This window comes from Zalophus californianus, chromosome 3, assembly GCF_009762305.2.
Source record: "Zalophus californianus isolate mZalCal1 chromosome 3, mZalCal1.pri.v2, whole genome shotgun sequence".
Lineage (NCBI taxonomy): Eukaryota > Metazoa > Chordata > Mammalia > Carnivora > Otariidae > Zalophus > Zalophus californianus.
The window spans coordinates 61,235,760-61,258,224 of record NC_045597.1 but is presented as its reverse complement, the minus strand read 5'-3'; the positions used below and the strand labels follow the sequence as shown (position 1 = coordinate 61,258,224).

The window sequence follows — 22,465 nt, the reverse complement described above, 5'->3', positions numbered from 1 at the left end:
TCCAAAGCCTCTCCATGTTGTCGCATATGGCATACTTCCTTCTTTTTATGGCTGAGTAATGTTCTATTACATATAAACAACTTCTGTATCTGTTCATCCATTGGTGAACACTTTGGTTGTTTCCATATCTTAGCTATTGTAAATAACATTGCAATGAACATGGGGGCACAGATTATCTCTATGACATAGTATTTTTGTTTCCTTTGGATATGTTCCCAGGAGTGTAATGGCTGAATTATATGGTAGTTCTATTTTTAATTTTTTGAAGAACCTCCACACTGTTTTCTATAGTGGCTGCACCAGTTTGCAGTCCCACCAACAGTGCGTAAGGGTTTCCTTTTCTCCACATCCTTGCCAGCATTTGTTATCTCTTGTCTTTTTGATGATGGGCATTCTCACAGGTGTGAGGTAGTATCTCAGTACAGTTTTGATTTGCATTTCCCTGATGATTAGTGATGCTGAGCAACTTTTCATATATCTGTGAGCCACTCATGTATCTTCTCTGGAAAAATGTCTATTCAGGTCCTTTGCCCATTTTTTTTTAAGTTTTTATTTAAATTCAGTTAGTTAACATAGAGTTTAATACTGGTTTCAGGTGTAGAATTTAGTGATTCATCACTTACATACAACACCACGTGCTCATCACAAGTGCCCTCCATAACCATTACCCATTTAAACCATCCCCCTGCCCACCTCTGCTCCAGGAACCCTCGGTTTGTTCTCTATAGTTGAGTCTGTTTCCTGGTTTGCCTCTCTTTTTTTTTTCCACAGGTTCATCTGTTTTGTTTCTTAAATTCCACCTATGAGTGAAATCACATGGTACTTGTCTTTCTCTGACTGACTTATTTCGCTTAGCATAATACACTCTAGCTCCATCCATGTCATTGCAAATGGCAAGATTTCATTCTTTTTGATCCTTTGTCCATTTTTTAATTGGGTGATTGATTTCACATCTACGATTTTGTAAGACCAACACTTGGAGCAGGTAAAGAAGGGTATCATGAGGATGTAAAAGGATGCCTACTCTCTTTCTACTTAATTTGCATTATAATTTGTTGACCAGTTAGCTTATTTGCTAGCTTTGCCTCTGAAAAACCGAATTCGGCCTTTTGTGATACCCATGGAGACTGGTCCTTCTCCCGCTCCAGAGGCCTCTGAAAGGTGGCGTGGCACTGGGAGGCTGGATGGAAGGGTTGTGGCGTCCAACGACCCAGGGTTGCACATCCTCACCCTGCCTCTTCCTGGATGCATTTGTTCCCTCATCTTTCAAATGAGAGTAAAATACTAGCTTCATAAAATCATCTTGAGGATTAAATAAGAAAAGGCACATAAAGGACTTAACACAGTGCCTGGCACATGGTATGTACTCAATAAATGTTAGCTATCACTAACTATTATTAATATTCTTGAGGCTTTCCAGCCTTCTCCCTGAAATGGAATACATACTGTGCCCATATGTGCTTAATGTCATTTTTCAAATCTGAGTTTGTTAAAAATATAATGAAATATATATATATAAGTTCATCCATCAGGAAAAAAAAAACAACTTTTCTTTAGCCATGTGTTTTGGAGTTTAGAAAATATGGTTACCATATGGGGTCTACTCACTAGTGCTAAAATTTGTCATATAATTATATAATGGCTTTTGCTCAGGAAACATTCGTACTGAAATACCTACCCATTCTCCACCTTTCATTCACCACAAGAAAATAGCAGTCAGCATGTCACATCAGCAAATGAAGTGATGAGGAGAAAATGGTTCCAAGTGCTATATGAGCAGATTTCAAAGAAAAGGGCGCCTGGGTGGCTCAGATGGTTAAGCGTCTGCCTTCGGCTCAGGTCATGATCCCAGGGTCCTGGGATTGAGTCCTGCATCGGGCTCCGTGCTCCTTGGGAGCCTGCTTCTCCCTCTGCCTCTCTCTCTCTCTCTCTCTCTGTCTCTCATTAATAAAGTAAATAAAATCTTTGGAAAAAAAAAGATTTCAAAGAAAAAAATACAAGGCAATGAAGATCATGAGAAAAGGAAGTCAGTGTTCCTTATTCTGCTGCTACTAGAGCAATAACCAACAATACACCAAGCTACAAGGGCACAGTGTTGTCTCATGCCCACGCTGTTCCAGAAATGGGCACTTGCTCGATTGTGTACCTTACATCTCGTCTGATACTTGCCCTTCCCCTCCCCCTCCACGGGCTGCAGCAGTGATTGCCATAACCTGCAACAGCAACCCACTTGTGGTCATAATCCTCAAGTGAATAGGTGACCACGGCTGGACCAGTAAGTCCGTCCCCAAGGAACTCTGGAAGTAGGGCTGGAAGCCTGACATCAATCTCCCTGCTTCCCTACAGTAGAACACGTACATTTCGGGAGCAGATGGCAGCCATGTTCTGCCATGTGGACTAAGTAAGAAAGAGAAAGCCAGTGTGAGCAAGAGAGAAGAATTGAAGCAGACACAGAAAAACCCATGAGCAACAGAGAGGGAGGACTTCCGGATTCTCCGTATGTTCCAGTCTTTAGCTCTAATTCCTAGAGCCCAAATGCATCCCCGTCCTCAGTCAGATTCTGCAGGATGCTTGAGCCTTCTGCCAGTGAACTCCCGAGCTGGTTTCAGCCCCCTGTACCAAGAGACTGTGCCATTCTCTATCACTAGAAGACAACTGGTTTCCAGATTCCCTCCCTCACTGTGAACTAACACACAACACAAACCTCTATTGCTCCAATTCTGCCTACTGTGTTCTAAGTTCTGAGCCAGAGGCCTTGAAAAAACACAGTGCTGAGGATCCCAGAGCAGGACATAAGTAAACAGATAAATAATTTTAATGCGTGTAAGGAGGTGTTTTAATAAACACATGAAGAGGGTGCTGAGGGAATGCAGCTATCGAGAGATCACAAGGAGGAGAGCGGAGGCCACAGGCCAGCACTGTTAATCCCCAGAGTAGTTCTCCAAGTGAAGTTTACGGCTGCGAAAGCAAAAATGCCCAAAGAGATCCCTATCAGGCCACGTATCAGACAGAGCATGTGCAAATCCTATCAGTTTTCCTTTCACAAAATCATAAAACCCCCAAGTGGGAAAGAGCTTAACTTTTCTCAGTAGAGCCTTCTGAGTTTCTTTTCTTTTCTTTCTTTCTTTCTTTCTTTATTTGACAGAAAGAGAGAGAGATAGCCAGAGCAGGAACACAAGCAGGGAGAGTGGGAGAGGGAGAAGCAGGCTTCCCGCGGAGTGGAGAGCCCGATGCGGGACTCGATCCCAGGACCCTGGGATCATGACCTGAGCTGAAGGCAGCCGCTTAACCAACTGAGCCAGCCAGGCGCCCCTGAGCCTTCGGAGTTTCACACATGCATGTACTATCACCTAAAAACCAAGTTTGGTTATTGTTTAAATGTAACTGCTAGTACTTAGCTGTTTTTACCTGCTATTTTTTGTTCAAATATTCAGGACTTCAGTTATGGTATGGATTAATTAGTACCCATGGGAAATGAACTACCCAAATAAGCAACCTTTTTTTTTAACCTTAAAAAAATCTTGTTTCTTTTGTACTATGATTATTTAATTCTCAAATTGTGGCAATCTCCCAGCAAAATTACATTTCAAATAACTAAATATTTCACCATTTTGATCCCAATCTCTCTGCAAATCCATCCAGGATTTGTTACCAGTTTAACCTCTCTGCAAATCCATCCAGGACTTGTCACTAGTTTAACCTCACTGTTCCACACAATATGGAAATGGACTACTAGGCAAGAAAAGCAATAAAGAGACCAATTACCAAGTTTTGTAAAAGTAGAAATAAGCAACGCTGGGCCCTGAAAATACTATGACAACATACTCAAAAGGACAAACTTAATATCGTGCTATGTAAAAACTGTCCAATACTTCAAGTTTTCAAGCTAGCTCAAGTTCAGTTGAAGGCTCAAAAATGGAATTTCCCAGTATTTATTTAGTGGTCCTATGCCAAAGTATCAACAAGGGCCTATGCCAAAATATAAAAATGTCAATTACAGTCAAACATACAAAAGGACCATCTTGGTTCCAATGGACCATTGGAAGCTACTCAGAGTAATCTCAAGAAATTAACCTTTTGGGGGCACCTGGGTGGCTCAATAGGTAAGTGTCTGACTCTTGATTTCGGCTCATGTCATGATATCAGGGTCATGAGACAGAGCCCCACACTGGGCTCCGTGCTAGGTGTGGAGCCTCCTTGAGATTCTCTCTCCCTTTGCCTCTACCCTTACCTACCCCCTACTCGTTCTCTCTCTCTCTCTCTAAAAAAAAAAAAAAAAATTAAAAAATAAATTAAAAAATAAATTAACATTTTGCTCACTTATCAACAAATCCACAACTTAAGAGTGTATATGGATCTTCTGGGTTCAATAATGATACTGATATATATCTCCAGATGTATGCAACCCTAAAAGATTCATTTAGTAATTTTAAATTATTAAAGACTAGAGAAGTAGAGCAAGGTAGGAGGACCCAAGGTTAATATACAAAAGTCAATTGCTTTATTATATACCAGCAATGGACAAGAGGAATTTGAAATTAAAAACACAGTACCACTGATACTAGTACTCCCCAAAATGAAATACTTAGGTATAAATCTAGCAAAATGTATTACAAGATCTATAGGAGGAAAACTACAAAATTCTGATGAATGAAATCAAAAAATAACTAAATAAATGAGGAGACAGTCCACCTTCATGGATAGGAAGACTCAATATTGTCAAGATGTCATCAGTTCTTCCCAATGTGATGTGCATTTTCAATGCGACCAATCAAAATCCAAGCAAATTATTTTATGGATATTAACAAACTGATTCTAAAGTTTGTAAGGAGAAGCAAAGGACCCGGAATAGCCAACATAATACTGAAAGACGAGAACAAAGTTAGAGGATTAATGCTACCAGACTTCAGGACTTACTACAAAGCTACAGTAAGAAGACAATGTGGTATGGATGAAAGAACAGACAAAAGATCAATGGAACCGAATGGAACCGAATGGAGAACCCACACACAGACCCTCCCCCCCATAAATGACACAACTGATCTTTGACAAAGGAGCAAAGGTAATACAATGGAGCAAAGACAGTCTCTTTAACAAATGGGCTCAGAAGACTGGCATCCACATGCAAAAGAATGAATCTAGAGAGACCTTACACCCTTTACAAAAGTTAACTCTAAAGGGATCATAGACCTAAATATAAAATGCAAAACTGTAAAACTCTGTTCTGACAGTCCCGAGCCTACTGATGGTAGCACCCTCCATTAGGAATGCCTGCACACACATACCACTCGTAGTGAGTGACACACACACTTCCCCCGCTACAGCCCCTATTTATGGCTGCACCAGCTCTTGGGTTCTTAGTACAAGTGCAAAATGCATTTCATCAAGAAACCATTACAGAACTTTGAGGAACAAGATCTATTACTCACAAGTTCTAGATAGTACACAGCACTCCTGGGGGTCACAGAGCAAGGTCACAGGTAGAGAAAGACAGAGAGAATGGACCCAGGGCTCTGCCTTTACTAGGGTCCAAGGGTTGTGTCTAGGGTTTCATGGGTTCACTCTTTATTGGCTAACTTGAAACATGAGAGCAAGAATTACGGCACTGAAAGGGAGAAGTGGGGTCTCTCCAGCAGTCACTTATCTAGGTTACCCAGAGCTTTTTTTTCTTTTTATTTTTAAATAAGTAAACTTACCAAAAAAACTGCAACAATAGTATAAATAATTCTACATACCCTTCTCTCAGATGCCCTGAATGTTTACATTTTATCACATATATATCACTGTTCTTGCCATATATATGTGCCTATCATTTTTTTTTCTGAACCAATTTAGAATGAATTGGAGACATGATGCCTTTTTATTCTGAAATAAGGATGTATTTCCTTTAAAAAAGGATAATCTCTTCCATAACAAAAGTTAATTTAGCAGAATTAGGAAATTAACCTTGGTACAATGCTATGATCTAATGGATAGCCCTTAATCAAATATCTCTAATTGTCTTTTTTAAAAATTTTTTAATGTTATGTTAATCACCATACATTACATCATTAGTTTTTGATGTAGTGTTCCATGATTCCTTGTTTGCGTATAACACCCAGTGCTCCATTCAGTACATGCCCTCTTTAATACCCATCACCAAGCTAACCCATCCCCCCACCCACCCTCCCCTCTAGAACCCTCAGTTTGTTTCTCAGAGTCCATAGTCTCTCATGGTTCGTCTCCCCCTCTACCCAGAGCTTTTTGAAACAAGGACCTTCATGTGTGGGAATGGCCTAGTTCCTTATCTGGTTGTCTTACTAGAAGCTGTGTCATAAAACTGGCAACATGTTTATTCAAGATGGATGCCTTTTGAAATGAATGCCTCCACAAACAAAATGTCAGGAACTTACAATACAAACTCCTAGAAGATGAAATAAAAGAAATTTTTGATGACCTTGGACTTGGTGATCATCTTTTTAGGTACAACACCAAAGACACAATCTATGATAGAAATAATTGATAAGGGCGCCTGGGTGGATCAGTTCCTGGGATCGAGCCCCACATTGGGCTCCCCGCTCAGTGGGGATATGCTTCTCTCTCTGCCCTCTCCCCTGCTCATGCTTGCACTCGCTCTCTCTCTCTCTCTGAAATAAATAAAATCTTAAAAAAGAGAGAGAGAAAGAATTGGTAAGTTGTACTTCTTTAAACCTAAAATTTCTGCTCAGTGAACAACAATATCAAGAAAATTAGAAGACAAGCCACAGACTGGGAGAAAATATTTACAAAAGACATATCAAAAAAGGACTGTATCCAAAATCTACAAAGAACTTTTTTAAAACCCAACAAGAAGAAAACAAACCATTCAAGTTAAAAAAAAACAAAACAAAACAAAACTCGGGGCAAAGACCTTGACACTTCACCTAAGAAGATCTACAGATGGCAAATAAGCATATGAACAGATACTCCACCTCATGTTATCAGGGAAATGCAAATGAAAATAACAATGAGATATCACTACAAGTCTATCAGAATGGCCAAAATCCAGAACACTAACACCATCAAATGCTGGTAAGGATTTGTGGAGCAATAGGTACTCTAATTCACTGCGGGGGGGGGGGGGGGGGGGGGGGGGGGGGGGCGGGGGAGAATGCAAAATGGTACAGCCACTTTGGAAGACAGTTTGGCAGTTTCTCATAAAACTAAACATGCTTAAGTGAATAAAGTTTTAAAAGCCCAAAAAAAACACACAAAAAAACAAAAAAACCTAAACATGCTGTGCCATACGATTCGCCACCAATTGTACTCCTTGGTATTTACCCAAAGGAGACGAAAACGTGTCCACACAAAAACCTGCACAGCGATGTTTACAGCAGTTGTACTGATAACTGCCAGAGCTTGGAAGCAACCAAGATGTCCTTTAGTAGGTGAATGGATAAATTGTGCTACATCTAGACAATGGACTATTATTCAGTGCTAAAAAAGAATGAGCCATCAAGACATGAAAAGACATGGAGGAAACTTAAATGCATATTACTAAATGAAAGAAGTCAATCTGGAAAAAGCAAAACCGCGGACAATAAAAAGAGTAAGTGCTTGGGGGCAAGGGGGAGATAGGGAACAAGCAGGGCACAGAGGGTATTTAGGGCCCTGAAAATACTCTGTTTGGTATTACAATGATGTCATTATACATTTGTCCACAGAATATACACCACCAAGAGTGAATCCTAGGGAAACTCTGGACTTTGGATGATAATGATGTGTCAGTATAGTTCATCCCTGGTAAAAATGTACCATTCTGGTAAGTGATGTTGACAATGGAGGAGGCCATACATGCGTGGGGGCAGGGCATTCTTGAAAAGAAAACAAACAAAAAGTAAAACCCGAGGGGTGGGGTAAAGATCATACCAGAGAAAAAGGTCAACCCACATATATGTACCTACAGACAACCCACACATCTCTCTGGAGCCTCAAGACTCCTTCCCTGGGACTCTTCCTCCCCCCGCACTACTGTGAACCTTTTCAGACTGAGTTAACTTTTTTCCTCAGCTTTTTTCCTACTCTGTTCAGATAAAGCTCAAAGATCTACGTTGTGTACATCTGACAGACTTTCCACGGTGCAACCAAATTCCAAACCAATTTAATCCATCCAAATGACATGCGAATTCAGCTAACTACTGTTTAAGCATAACTAGCCTCTCTAATTCAATTTTACCTTCTGGAGAAAAATTACGCATTCTTCAAAACTGTTTAACAATCTAAGCTTTGAGATATAAAGAGAACTTATTAAGCCATTCAAATCAGAATATAATAAATTAGAGATTTCCCAACACCCCTTCTCCCGCAAACAAAATCAACCTCTGACATATCAGACCACTAGTATTTTCCAAGGGCCAGAAACGCCAAGGAGCACTAAAACAGATTATTATAATTCTAACAGCATGGGAAGCCTCTCTTCTACTGAAGATAACTGAGGGGCTTCTGGGTGGCTCAGATGGTTGGGCGTCTGCCTTTGGCTAAGGTCGTGATTCCGGGGTCCTGGGATAACTGACTCCAGAAAAATATTAATCCAGATCTACAAAATAATAGGCAATACTATAATTTTACAAGTTTTTTTACACTAGAATTTAAATGTATTTAAAATATTACATCTATCTACTTTTAAATTGAAAATAAAGAAAACACAAACTCTCTAGATTCAAAAAAGTATACATCTGGGGCACCTAGGTGGCTCCATCAGTTAAGCATCCGACTCTTGGTTTCACAGCTCAGATCATGATCTCCGGGTCTGAGAGCAAGCCCTGTGTCGGGCTCCCGGTTGGGATTCTCTCTCCCTCTCCCTCTGTTCCTTCCCCTGCTCACACACACACACACACACACTCTCTCTCTCAAATAAATAAAATCTTAAGATTAAAAAAAAAAGTATACATTCATGTTTTGTATTTAGAGTCACAGTCCTTAACATCTGTATAGGACCTGACAGTATATGAAGTATTTTCACATACATTATGCAAAACTATGAAAAAATCAATTCAGGGGCACCTCAGTGGCTCAGTTGCTTAAGCATCTTCCTTCAGCAAAGGTCACAATCCCAGGGTCATGGGATTAGTCCTACTTCGGGCTCCTGGCTCAGCGGGAAGCCTGTTTCTCTCTCTGCCTGCCACACCCCGATTGTGCGTTCTCTCTCACCGACAAATAAATAAAATCTTAAAAAAAAAAAAAATATCAGCTCAGAAGAGGATCAAAGAGGGTTCCAGAACTAGTGTCAGATATTTGAGTCCTCTTTCCAGAAGCAATGGCATGTAAGGAAAGCGTGGGGAGAAAACTAAAGGGAAAGAAGGACTGATTCAAAGACAATAAGGGACAAGGAAGAGTTAGAGGGACAAGACAGTTATTAAAGAATTAGAAAAGCAGGGGCGCCTGGGTGGCTCAGTCAGTTAAGCGTCTGCCTTCGGCTCAGGTCATGATCCCAGGGTCCTGGGATCGAGCCCCGCATCAGGCTCCCTGCTCAGCGGGAAGCCTGCTTCTCCCTCTTCCTCCCTCCCCCCGCCCCACTTGTGCACCTGCTCTCTCTCTCTCTCTCTCATAAATAAAATCTTTAAAAAAATAAAAAGCATTAGAAAAACAGCCTTCAGGAAGGGAGGCAAACCGTAACATTCCTGTAGGAATGGCTAGATGCAGCACTTTGGAGCATAGCATCACTGAACACTCAAAATATATCCCAAAGGGTAGGTATTTTTTTAATTCCCATTTTACAGCTGCATAGGTCATCACACAACTGGCAGATGCAGCACCAGGTGTCAAACCCAACTTTCCCTGACTTGAGCCCCAGGTCCCAACCCTGTCACAAAGCCTCCAGAGAGGGGCTAAGGGGATAAATGCCCTGCCTAATTTACCAATACCTGCCTTTATTTTATGTATTTACTGTGTATAACGTCAGGCTGGCTTATAAAAGCTGTCTTAATGTTTAACATATGTGCTTCCTCCTTCCACTCCCACCTAATTTTTTAGAAATATGGGCTCTCTGGATATCTTTCCATTTCTTCTACTTCTTCCAAATACCCAAAAAGCTCGAACTACTGGCTCTACACAAGAGAAAGTGCTGCCTTTCAGATTAAGACAGGAAAGCTGCATCTCATCTGCAGTTTCCCCACCGGTAGGCAGCAGGGGTGTCCCTCTCATGGCCTTGCCCAAATGACCTTAGCCAGTGGGCCGAGCAAGGGCCCAAAGGAAGGGGCTTGAGGCCTGGCACAGCCACATCTTCCCCATCTGTCAAGAGAGGCCAGCAATCTGGACTTTTATGTGAAATCCAGACTTTTAAGACTCGGCTACTAATTCAAACTAACAGAAACATTGCATAGGGTCAACATCTGCCTAACGGTGAACTCTACCCACTAGCTACAGGCTTATAATGCCCAGGCTTCCAGTTGAGAGTAGCTCAGTTAGACATACAACCCTACCTCAAAATATTCCCTATGGAATACATGGAAGATACAGCCCCTGACCTCCAAGAGACCAGTGGGGACAAGGGACACACCGTTTCAGGACGATGACAAATGGAAAGGGGAAGAAGCCTGTGAAGGAGAACACAGCAGCCAGCGGCCACATGTATCTCCTGACCACTGGCTTTCGGGGGCCAAGTCTGGGAAGTGGCAGTAAAAAAAAATCAGAGTGACATTACCCTTCTATATCTAGAGAAGAGAAACAAGGGCTCAGAACTCTATGAACACAAACAAAAATTCAATAGCCCTGCCTTTGTGTATCCAAGGTGACTCTTAAAATAGTCAAGCCTTAATGGAACCCTAGCAACAGGAAAAGCTTACCTACTTAGAGGCATGAGTGGTATCATAAAAAATACAACTCCCCTTTACTCAGCAAACACCATCTACACTCCCAGTACAGAGCCAAGTGCTGCAGGAATGTCAGCTCATCTAAACCTCCCAACAACTCCAGGAGGACTTGTTATGCCCAATTTACAGATGTGGAAACTGAAACTCTGAAATCCTAAAATTTGGGAAAGAGCCAGTCATCTGGAGCCAAATGACACCGGTCCTATTAACTCACCAACCTGGCCAGAGAGACTTAGGCTATTATCAGAGACAAATAATGGGATGCTGTCAAGAACAACTCATTAGTTACAATAACTGAAAGTGTAGAACCAGTATTAAAAGAAGCCCACAGTAGGCCCCGCTGATTATGAGAATTTAATTTTGTGATAAAGGCAGTTTCACAAATATATACAAAAGAAAGCATAAGGACCATTCAATAAATGATGTTGAAATAACAGCACATTTCAGAAAAACCTTTTCCACTCCTCAATTTACACCATCCAACGAAACACATTCCAAACAAATCAAGAGGTTACTTTTTCACCAAATTATATAACCAGGATAAACAAAACATGCATATACAATGACTCCCTGGGGAAAGAAAATTACTTGCCCAAATTAGGAATGATAGAAGAAACTTCACTAGCAAGAAAGGACAGATGGTTCAATTCAAAAGTAAATGTTTTCTGTGTGAAAAATAAACAGAGGATAAGGCATATATCTGGATATACAACAGACAAAAGGTTAATATCCTTACTATATCTATGGAATACATGCACAAGAAATTGTACAGAAGAACCAGGAGCCATCAGTGGAGAAACAGACAAAGGACAGGAACAAACAATTCACAAAAGGAAAGATAATAAGTAAACAAGTCAATAAAAAATATTCAGGGGCGCCTAGGTGGCTCAGTCGATTGGGCGTCTGACTCTTGGTTTCAGCTTGGAACGTGATCTCAGAGTCGTGAGATCAAGCCCCGTGTCACGCTCCACGCTCAGCACGGAATCCACTTGAGATTCTCTCTCTCCCTCTCTCTCTGCCCATCTCCCACACTCTCTCTCTAAAACAAATAAATAGATAAAATCTTAAAAAAATATATTCACAAGCCAACCAAAACATACAAATTAAACATCAATGAAGCAAGGGCCAAGAGACCAGTGGGGACAATGGACACACCGTTTCAGGACAACATGGCAAACGGAAAGAGGAAGAAGCCTGCAAAGGAGCACACCGTGGCCAGCAACCACACACATCTCCTGGCCACCAGCTTTCACGGGGCAAGTCTGGGATGTGGCACACTGACAGAGTAAAGTGCCAGAGTAATGCCACCCTGGCAGAAGAAACTACCATGTAAAATATAAAGATTTTTTAAATAATATCCACGGCTGGTCAGATGTGGTAAAACTAATATTCTAATACTATAAACTAATATTATAAAGTGGCGCAAGCATTTTGGAAAGCAATCTGGCAAACTTCTTCTGCTTTTTCCTAAAGAAATAATCCAAAAATCTGGGGGGAAAAATACCTATATGCTTAACAGTTTTCATCCTAACATTTAGATTATCAGTACCTTGAGAGCAGGATGCCTTGCTCATAAAGGGCCAAGTACATACAGCGCAAGCATTACATAAATATGAGTGCAAACTGAAGTAAAAGAAAAATATACAGCCACTAAAAATGATGGCTAAAGACAAGATAGCTGTGGTACACTTTTAAGTGGGGGCAAGAATAATAAAAGTAGTGATTACAGTCCTATTTTTGAAAGCTGCATTAGCAAAACTTCCAGAAGGAAATGTATATAAAACACTAACAGTCATTGTGTTATGAGGTTTAGGAGTGATTATTTCTTATTATGGTTATATTATCTTTATTTAAAATGTAAACATACTCCAGAGGGATTGTTACGGTGACTTAAAATACAAATGGATCCTCAGAAATTGAGGAAAAGATAAAAAATGTATTAACAGGGGCTCCTGGCTGGCTCAGTCAGTAGAGCCTGCGGCTCTCGATCTCAGGACGATGAGTCTGAGCCCCATGTTGGGTTTAGAGATTGCTTAAAAAAATAAAACTTAAAAAGAAAAATAACAAATGCAAAAAGCATAGAATCCCCAAATAGCTCCACATTATAGGTAAAAAGCGAAAAAGACCAGCTAAAAAGAAAAGCTTTTTCTCACAGGAAGGTGAGCAGCTGACATTCATAATTTGGATGAGAAGCACCATTTCTGAGTCCTAAAAGTCAGTAATAAATGAACACATCACAGGAAGCCAAACTGCAGCCCCTCAAACAGCTGCTCAGTCTGCTGTGCTCCTGGTCTTCTCTGAGCTCTCTCTGGCTCCGGGCTGGAAGGGTTCCAAAACTTTCTCTCACAGACATAAAGAGGGTACAAACCTTGGACAGTTTCTCTAAAGCTCTGTATTTCCCACTGCCGTTCTCAATCCACTCTGGTTCATAAAATCACTTGCATGAGTCACAACCATACAGACAACAATAGAACTTCTGTTGTTGCAAGCATGTCACATTTAAAGGTTACCATTCTACAAAACTTTGGCTTCAGTTATATACCTGAGTATGTGTGAGAGTCTAACAGTCTTGGGCAGTAATGCTAAATATATTTCTCACTATGATAGGTGGTCTAAAAAGTGTCAAAAGCATTACTTTAGACCACTCAGTCCCTGACACAGGGACCAGCAAACCACCCAGAGCTAAACTGTTCAGTTATTTGAAACTAAAGGATTCATCCAGAAGTAGGAATGTAGTGAATCCAGTTCAACTGAGTATTAGGCAGCAATACAAAACAAACGTCTCTTTAATATTTCATCCAGGAAGAAATAAGCGCTGCCCTCCAAAGGCTCTGGAAAGCATCGTTCATTTGGAGCTGCCTCACAGAGACATGCCACTTTGCCCCCTCTGCACACCTCCCTCGGCTCAAGGTTTGAGGGTGATGCGGTTGCAGACAGTTTACACCTGTCTAGTCACCATGTGGGCATGCCACACTGCCAGAGTCACAGCTAGGAAACCCTACACGCTCCTTGGCCAGATGGGAGAAACTGAGGCTTGGAGTGATGAAGTGCCCAAGGAAATGCCCAAGGTCAATGCTGGGGACAGCTGAGATCAGACTCCCAGGCCCAGTTCTCCTCCAAGAATCTTTAAATTAAAGGCACATGAGAGCACAAAGCAGCCTACCCTGCCGAGAAACCAGCAGATGACTTTGTTTTCTTTTTTGGTCTCATTTGCTAGTTTCTTACACCTCTGAATTAATTTTTTTTTTAATTCTTTTTTTCTTAAGTAGGCTCCATGCCTAAAGTGGAGCTTGAACTCACGACCCTGAGATCAAGACCGTAGCGGAGATCAAGAGTCAAACGCTTAACCAACTGAGCCACCCGGGTGCCCCTGAATTAATTTTTACTGATGCCTAAATTCAACATTTGGATGAGGAGGCCCCCCGCCCTTTAAAAAAAGAAAGGAAAAAAAAAGTAATGAGACTGCTTGAAGTTGCACAAGCAAAGTTATTTTTTCTGTGTTAAGAAATTTTTAAGGTTAACTATAGCATCTCCTTGGAAGATCTATTAAAATAAAAATAAACAAGTGTTATCTCCTTTTGAATTCCTTCTATTCTGATACTGTAGGTAAGAAGAAAAGCTTGGCTTGATGGCCATTTTCCTTTCAGGTAAGCATATATTGTATATAATCTAGACTAGTGCTACAGATACCAACAGCTCACTACTTGAAATAATCTTAAGTCACAATTTACTTATTGATTTCTAAACGTCAGTGTTTTAATTTCCCCAAATCTGTGAACTTTATTTAATGACATCAAAATGATTCTCAACGAAAAATAGAAAATGTTTCCCTCTCAAAGCCAAATTCAACATGAAAACAGAGACAGGGAAAGATGCTATGCAAGGCAAAGTAGCATTTTCTTTTTTAACAGCTTTGATTTGGTTTGCTTGGAAAAGATCAGCCCTCTAAAGCCTCCTAGTCCAGCTACTAGCATCCTATGATTTTTATCTATTTTTCTTTTCAAACTAAGTTTAGTTAACACGTGAGATATAAGATTGTTGGTCAGGATTTCACAATTCAAGAATCACTCATTTTCGGAGGGTCAGAATTTTCCATTGTCCTGCAATATCCAGATGAAATGTACCCTGATTAAGATCTCTGAGGTCCTGGACAGAATCTGGTTTAAGTGCATACATTAGTAGGAAATTCAGAACCATCAGGAGCTCTGGGGTCACTGGGAGCTAAGGCTCCTCCAGTAAGCCTCCTTAAACAAGCTTTCCCATAGTGATCTTTTCTTAAAAAGTCAATCTGTATTCTGACCTTTAGAGACACAGAAGCAGCCTGTTTCCAGACAGATTTGCTGGCATAAAGACTGCCTCATGCTCTGAATTTCAGCATCAAGGTCTAATTTTTAACAATCACAAGGGGGAAATTCCCATTTTGGGACCTTGAAACCAGCAATTATTACCACCAAGTGATGAGTCTCAAGTGCATAGTTGAAAGTTTATTAATTTTATGCCATTAAATAGAGACATGACACACTCAAAAATTTGTTTAGATGGGTTCTAATTTTGTCCACTTTAACGACCTCATATCATCACTCTTAAGAACTCCTCAACTTTCAGAATGATGCTTGCACTGTGGGAAACCCCTGATTTGCGTTTTCAAAAATATTTTTTTGATGCAAGTGTTATAAAATACATGGTGCATAAAACTACCAGGAACTCAGCTGAACTGAGCCAAGGTCTAAATATTAGTGAAATAATGGTTCTCAGAGAACTGAGATAGTGCAATTCACAATGATAAGAACAAATGGTAAATCAAACAAGAGCATGAGGATTTAGAAAATGAAATGAAATTTTAACGTGTCTTTTCAAGAAATAGTCAAGTAGTCATGACCACTTAGAATCGAGTAGTTCAGAATTTAAAAAAACAAAAACAAACCAAAAAACCGAAAAAACAAAAAACACCTTAGAGATTAACAACAACAACAAAAAATCCAACCCTTCTCTTGTCCCGATCCCTTCCCAACCCCATCCCCTGCTGTATTTTTACCCTGGTTGAAAGCAAGCTACTAAGTTTCTCTCAGACTCATCTCAAATATCTTTGCTCTATCATTGCTCCAGGAAACTCACCACCTCCTCAGGCCCAATTCATTCCAAACTGGTGACTGATCAGCCATTGCATAATTCATTCAATGAATATATACTGCCTTGTGTTAGACACTAGGGACCAGATCTCTTCATTTGGAGATAAAAATCTGACTCTTTTACCATTGTGGGGCACGGGGGGAGTGGGGTCCTGTCTGCCCATAGGGATTACAGGAAACCCTAACTATGCTGCATAAATTGGTCCTGAATTAAATTAGAATATAAGGTGGTAGGTCCCCCACACTCCCTTCTCCATTACACTCATCCCCAACAGTTCCTCCCCTACCCCACCCCCCCATCAGAGCCTCCTCCCCAACACCCCCCCACCACAGCCTTGGATCTTTTTGTCCAGAAAAGAATTTCAAATTCTTGTGCCTAGAGGTTTTAGAAAGTTTCACTCAAAGTCACTCCTCTGGAGACACTGATTTTCCAGATTCTTCAAATCACTCAGAGCTGAGTTCTGAATTCATGCTGACTGGCTCCTGAATCTATACTCTTAACCGGTCCATTCCAGCGCTTCTCAATGAATGAGTGTTTTCTTTTCCCCCTCTACCTACAATGCTCTTTACCCTCACTTTTTCACATAACTCCTAGTCATCCTGCAAGACCCAGCTGTAGGAGCACTCCTTTTCTCTAACCACCACAAGCAGAGATTCTTCGGTAACCCCAGAGGATGCTGTCTGTACCTGTCTTCAGCACATCTCCTTATACTGAGATAAAAACGGACCCCCCCTCCTTTACCCACTGCAAAGGTACAGACTCCTGGTGAAGGAACAATTGCCTTTAACTGCCCCCTAGTAACTACCCAGTTACTAAAACTCTCTGTATGAATGCCAAGATTGTTGACTTGTGTTAAAATATGCATATAAAGCATATATAAACATGAACATCTAGATGGGGCTGGGTCCCACCTGGAGAGAGGTCTCTCCTGGCCTTCATCACTGAAGAGGCCATCACAAGACAAGGGAGGCCCTGTGAAGCTGCAGACTAGATATCAATGTTCATCAAAATCGAGCTAAGATGTCTCGGATGAAGCTCCTAAGCAAGGAATGTTAAGATAGCATCCACTCAGAAAAGACAGTCCAGAAGGCAGCCAGGACATGAGGAACCCAAAGTACCAAAGGTGGGTATGTCCCCTAGAGACAGAATCTAGCTATACGCAAAGCAAAGACAATCTCAGAACTGGCCAGGGAGTTCCCAGAACAAGTTCTGTATTATGATAGCACCAGAAATCTGAACTTTGAAAACAGATTGTTTTTATATTTCTTATGTTCCCTTATATTTCCTTCCTTGGTATCCAGCAAAGTTCCAGGCTGTCCGAACTGTGCTGAGATAAACTGAGGGTGAAGGTTTTTATTGACTCTTTGGCCTGAGGATTAGAATATTATCAACCCTCTACTGATAGCAGCAGTAGGATGAAAATGGTAATCCAAGTGAAAGAATCCCCCAGAAGAAGATAAAATGTAGGGGACAATAAGGGCTATGGAATCCGGTCACTCTTCCCCATTCAAAAATTCTCTTTTCAATACGAAATCTTGGAGGTTGTGGTTTTGTCTTATTATCTTCTAAAACTCTCCCCCCGGCAACTAAATTGTATCTTGAAAGGATCTTGCCATTTCACCAATGTAGTATGCTCAAGTGCTCAGAACACAACAGAAACGTAAATGTTTGTTGATGGAATGAATGTTTTAAGGCCCCCGAAGACCAGCCAGTCCACTCCTCCCAAAAGTGCGCATTTGTCCACACAGGGCTTTAATAGGTTGTCATAAAAGTCAATCAATAAATATCAACTAAATACCTACAATAGTTAAGATGCTTTCAGGAATGACAACAAAAATATATCAGTCACTGATACACAACAAATGTCTGGGGGCCCACCATGCGTCAGGCACTTTGCTAGGCCCTAAAGATACTACAATAAGACACACGTGGGAAATTATGGAGAAGATGAATGGACCGTAAGTATCTACAATACTGTTTAAAAAAGAAAATGTTAAGTGTTTTCTAAGGTTAGATAAAGGCTATCCGGATTCAGAGGTCAAAAAGGGAAACCAGGTTTCCAAAGAACTTCCAGGACACTGCCAGACAGGATAGGATGTTATTTGTGATTTAACCTTAGAGTTCAGGAATGAAAACTATTAGTTTCTAGTTGAAGCAGTTAATGGAAATGGCTTTGTACGTATTGATGAAAATCAATATTCTATCTTCATATCTTTAGCATTATGTCAAATGGCATTGACAGTGGATTTTGAAAGAATACGTATCAATTCTCTTTTAAGGAAAACCATAATCAAAACTGAGCTCTAAATAACAAAGTTATTATCACCTGTGAGCATGGAAACACAGATTTGTCAATCTGAGTATTAGTAAAATATACGTAAAGAATAATTCTGGACTTATGAGTGGGCCTTATTTATTTAACAGTAACTCTATAATAAAATAATTCCTAGTTTAATAAAATAATTCTAGTTAAATTGTAAACTAGAAAAGTGAAAATTAAGCTACTTTATAGCTAAACATCACATTTTTGTCCTGTAATCAAATGAGATTTATCTTTCAGTTTCCTTCATATATGCTACTTCAGCTTCTCCAAACACCTTGAAATGCATCCTACTTAAGCTGCTTCCTTCAAGATAAACACACTAAAATGGGAATCAGGAGACTCAGGAACTAAGCCTAGCTTCACCACCTGCTACATGAATTTGGGCAGGTAAATTCTCTGGCCTAACTTTTCTCATCCATAAAATGAAGCAGTTAGAGCAAATAACCTGTAAAATCCCTCTGAACTCTTGGGGTGCCTGGGTGGTTCAGTTGTTAAGCATCTGCCTTCAGCTCAGGTCATGATCCCAGGGTCCTGGGATCGAGCCCCGCATCGGGCTCCCTGCTCGGCAGAAGGCCTGCTTCTCCCTCTCCCACTCCCCCTGCTTGTGCTCCCTCTCTCGCGGTCTCTCTCTGTGTCAAATAAATAAATAAAATCTTTAAAAAATAAATAAATAAATAAAATCCCTCTGAACTCTTAAGACAACAACAAAAAAAAACCCTGAAAACTAATCTCTACTCCCGAACCATCAACCAAAGCAAAAAGTTTCAAAACTAATATTAAAGGAGCTTAAGTTTAACCACCTTTCTCCTTCTTTTACTTGACTCAACAAACTTATTTATGAATTTCCTACAGCAGTTAGGTTGAGCAGTTTCATTTACAGCAGTTATAGACTGGGAAAGTGACATCAATATATCCCTTTAGAAACAAATCTGTAACAAATTTCTAGGTCCAGAAGCAATCTCCTTAATAGAATTTTGCCTCTATCAAAAAACTAAACACTTATAAACTTCTTTGTGAATTTCAAAAGGTTTTTAATCCATGTACTCCGTTTCAGCAGCGTATTTCTTCCGTTCACTGTAGACTGCTTGCCACTGGCCTATGTTTACAATTTTCCCCACTGGATCTAGGAAATGAATAGAGCACCTTTTGGCCATTTGTAGGGAGTATGATGTAGACAAACAGTTATTATTAATATACTCATCTTAGTTATATTGAAGAACCTATCATATGAATAGACCTATCAGGCAAATTTTTTTGAGGCCACACTGCATACAAAGTGCTGAAACGACTATAAAGACAGTAATGAACACGTTGCTGCTTTGCCCCTGCCTGCAACTGTACTGGTCACAGAGAATAAAATTCTCTACCTCAGCATAATTTGAATTTACATTAAGAAAACCTAACTACTGTTTTAAGGTAAAAGCCCCTTGTCATATACCTCTATAGTGTTACATTTTTTAGAACGCTAGTTGGTATTATCGAAACAACAATTCTAGATAAATACCATAATCACCATATTCAAGCATCATTCCTATGGAAATCGCCTTCATCGGCTTAACTTCTGCATATTAAATGAATTAAGTTAAAGCGCAAATGCTATTGTCTGAAAAACAAGGGAAATTATTAAAGGCAGAACAACTGGCTCCACTTCTGCAAATTAAGCAAAATTAAGCAAAAAGAAAGGAAGCAAGCAAAGGGAAGGAACTCGAGAGCTATTTGCAGCAGTGGTCCCTTGCAAGTTCTAGGCGCTTCCCCTTGAGGTCGAAGAAATAAGAAAATGAGAGCAAAGAAGAGAAGGCCACTCTCCTCTCGGGCAGAAGCCCAAAGTTATACTGTTTTCACAACTTGCAATATTCATTGAGTTCAGTGTAAGATGTACAGGAGATCTGGATTCGGTGGGACTGTCTGGGAGAAGGGAGTGGCATTTACTTTCTGTCTGGAGCCCTAAGAACTGTACCAGAGTACTCAAAAACCCTTAGTTATCTAGCAAAGGCTCTCGGAGCATCCTCCCCACGCACACACCTGCAGGGCGGGCCGGCCCCACCCTCCTCCCCTCCCGTCCTTAGGGCTGGACCAAGGTCCAGTGGCCGGCGCACAGTTAGTCCTAGGGCCACCCTGGCCCGGTCTGCGCCACCCGCCCCGGGCAAGGCCAGAGCGCACGCCGCTGTCTGGTCTCCGCTTCCCAGAGCCACGCAGTGGCGGCAGAGCTCAGCTGGACACCAGCACCACCAGAATGCGCATTATAATAAAAACTTGGGGGAGTATGTCTACACTTGCGCCGACGTGGAGGCACAGCCCGGGACGCGGGGTCCGGGACCGCCGGCCCGTCCCGCCCCTCCTCGCGGCCGAGGGGCGGCGGTCCGTACCTGTCCTCCGAGACGCTGATGACGCCCTCCTCCTTGGGCACGATCACGGCCATATTCACCACCTCCTGGGACCCCTCGACCCGCTGCAGCAGGATGGGCTTGCGGGTCAGCGGCTTGGGCTGGATCTCCGCCGCCATCGGGAGGAGGGGGCGCGCCGGGGGCGCCGCCGACAACCGCGCCGCGGGGTCGGGCTGAGGAGACCGCTCGGGTATGGGCACAAGCTGAGACAGAGACTCTGGGTGACCGGAGCGGGACGCCGGGGACCCGCGATCATAGCCTGGCCGCCGGTCCGGGAACGACTCCGCGCTCCCGGCTTGGGGCACCGAAACCGCCACGACCCGGGCTGCAAGCCGGCGCCACCACCGGAGGAGGGGGCGGAGAGCTGGGGGGGCGGAGCCGGGAGGGGCGGGGCCTGCCGCAGGGGGTGGCCGCTGGTGGGCGCGAGGGCGGCTGCACTTCCGGAAGAGTGGCGGAGGAGGAGAGGAAACCTGAAGAAGGAGGCGGGGCGCTGGCGGCCCAATGCGCGTGCGTCAGCTCACTGGCACGTTTCCGCCCCGCCCCTCCGTGATTCCCGACGCCTTGCAGCGCCGCCCCTGGAACGCGTGCGCCTTCCATTATCCGCTGTCTCCTAGATTCGCCACCTTCCACATCCAATGTTTGGTCCTCTCCCTTTTTAATCTCCCATGAACGCGCGTGTAAACACCCCTGGGAACGCGCTTGCCAGAGGTCCCGCCCCCTCCAAAATCCTTGAAAAGGGGGCGGGGGGTGGGGCGGGGAAAAGCGCGCCTGGGCGAGGCCGGAAAGAGAAGAATCCTGCAGGAAGGAAAAAAGCCGAACTAGTTGGGACGTGACTGGGCATGCGCACGGGTTACCTGTCCTGAGGGGCCTTAACAATGAGCCTGCCGCGGCAGGAGGCGACATACTGCTCCCAGCATGCACCATGCCCAGGCTGCCGAGTGGCTCCCCAAGGGCTCCTGGGAGTTGCAGTGTTTCAGAGCCTCCTCTTCCTTATCCTGGAATGACCTATCGCCCACTTCGGAGCCCGGCAGCGTCCCGGGCAATGGGCTGAGTCGCGGCCCGGACTCACCTCTAAGGAGGGAGTTGAGGGGCAGCCCAGGGCTGAACAGGCAGGCGGCCACTACACCCTTGGTTCCGACTGCTGCCTATAATAGTGGAGCTCTAGAGATGGGGAAAGAAGAGAATCTCTCATACAAGTATCTTCGAGGGAGTTTCGAAATCATCTGTAGTGTAATCTTTCTGGTTTTCTTAAAGGACTGAATTGCCAGCCCAAGGTTACTTTAGCTCCCAGTTAAGGCTATGCGCCACCCCCATCCCCCACCCCCACCACCCTTAACTTAAACCCAGGCTCCCTTTGCTCCTGGTCCTGTCTTCTTTCCATTCCCCAGTAATCCAGCCTTTCTAGCTCGCTCCAAAGACAATGGAAAGAGTTATTGTGATTATTGAATGAAAGTTAGGTGCCTTGCACAGGGCTTGGCATGTGGGGTTGTTCATTATGTGATGACCCTATTAAGCCCCCCCAGAGCTAACAAACTAGCTGAGGAGTGGCCATGAGGTGTGATTGGGCTGGCAAAGGCTCTGGAGGTCAGAAAAATAATATGCCAGAGCTGGGCAAAGAAATGACAGGCCTCATAGAAATGCATTTCTAGGGCAGGTTTTTGGCAGCCAAGGCAGTATGCTGCAAAGGACCTGTCTCAAAGCACACAGTGCAACTCTTTACCCATCCTTGCAGAAATTCTGTAAGGCACTTGAAAGTGAAACAGGTATTTTCCAGTTCTGGTACCTGGAACAAGGCATTC

General features: G+C 42.5%; 2 protein-coding genes across 2 annotated transcripts in view; both read right to left on the bottom strand.

Moving 5' to 3' along the window:
- WDFY2 (WD repeat and FYVE domain containing 2) overlaps positions 1–21,012 on the bottom strand; it is a 164,972-nt gene extending 143,960 nt beyond the window's left edge. The window contains exon 1 of the mRNA XM_027588602.1: positions 20,649–21,012. Coding sequence (XP_027444403.1) covers positions 20,649–20,785 — 137 coding nt within the window. The 5' untranslated portion in view covers positions 20,786–21,012. The remainder of the gene's footprint in view (positions 1–20,648) is intronic.
- On the bottom strand, positions 20,885–21,283 carry LOC113919462 (actin cytoskeleton-regulatory complex protein PAN1-like). Its single transcript, XM_027588603.2, has one exon. The coding sequence runs from the start codon at positions 21,261–21,263 to the stop codon at positions 20,919–20,921; it is 345 nt and encodes a 114-aa protein (XP_027444404.1). The 5' UTR covers positions 21,264–21,283; the 3' UTR covers positions 20,885–20,918.
- Between the last annotated feature and the right edge of the window lie 1,182 nt (positions 21,284–22,465).

What these genes read in the sequence shown, in the direction of transcription:
- LOC113919462 (XM_027588603.2), bottom strand. Translation starts at nt 21,263, where the DNA reads ATGGAAGGCGCACGCGTTCCAGGGGCGGCGCTGCAAGGCGTCGGGAAT.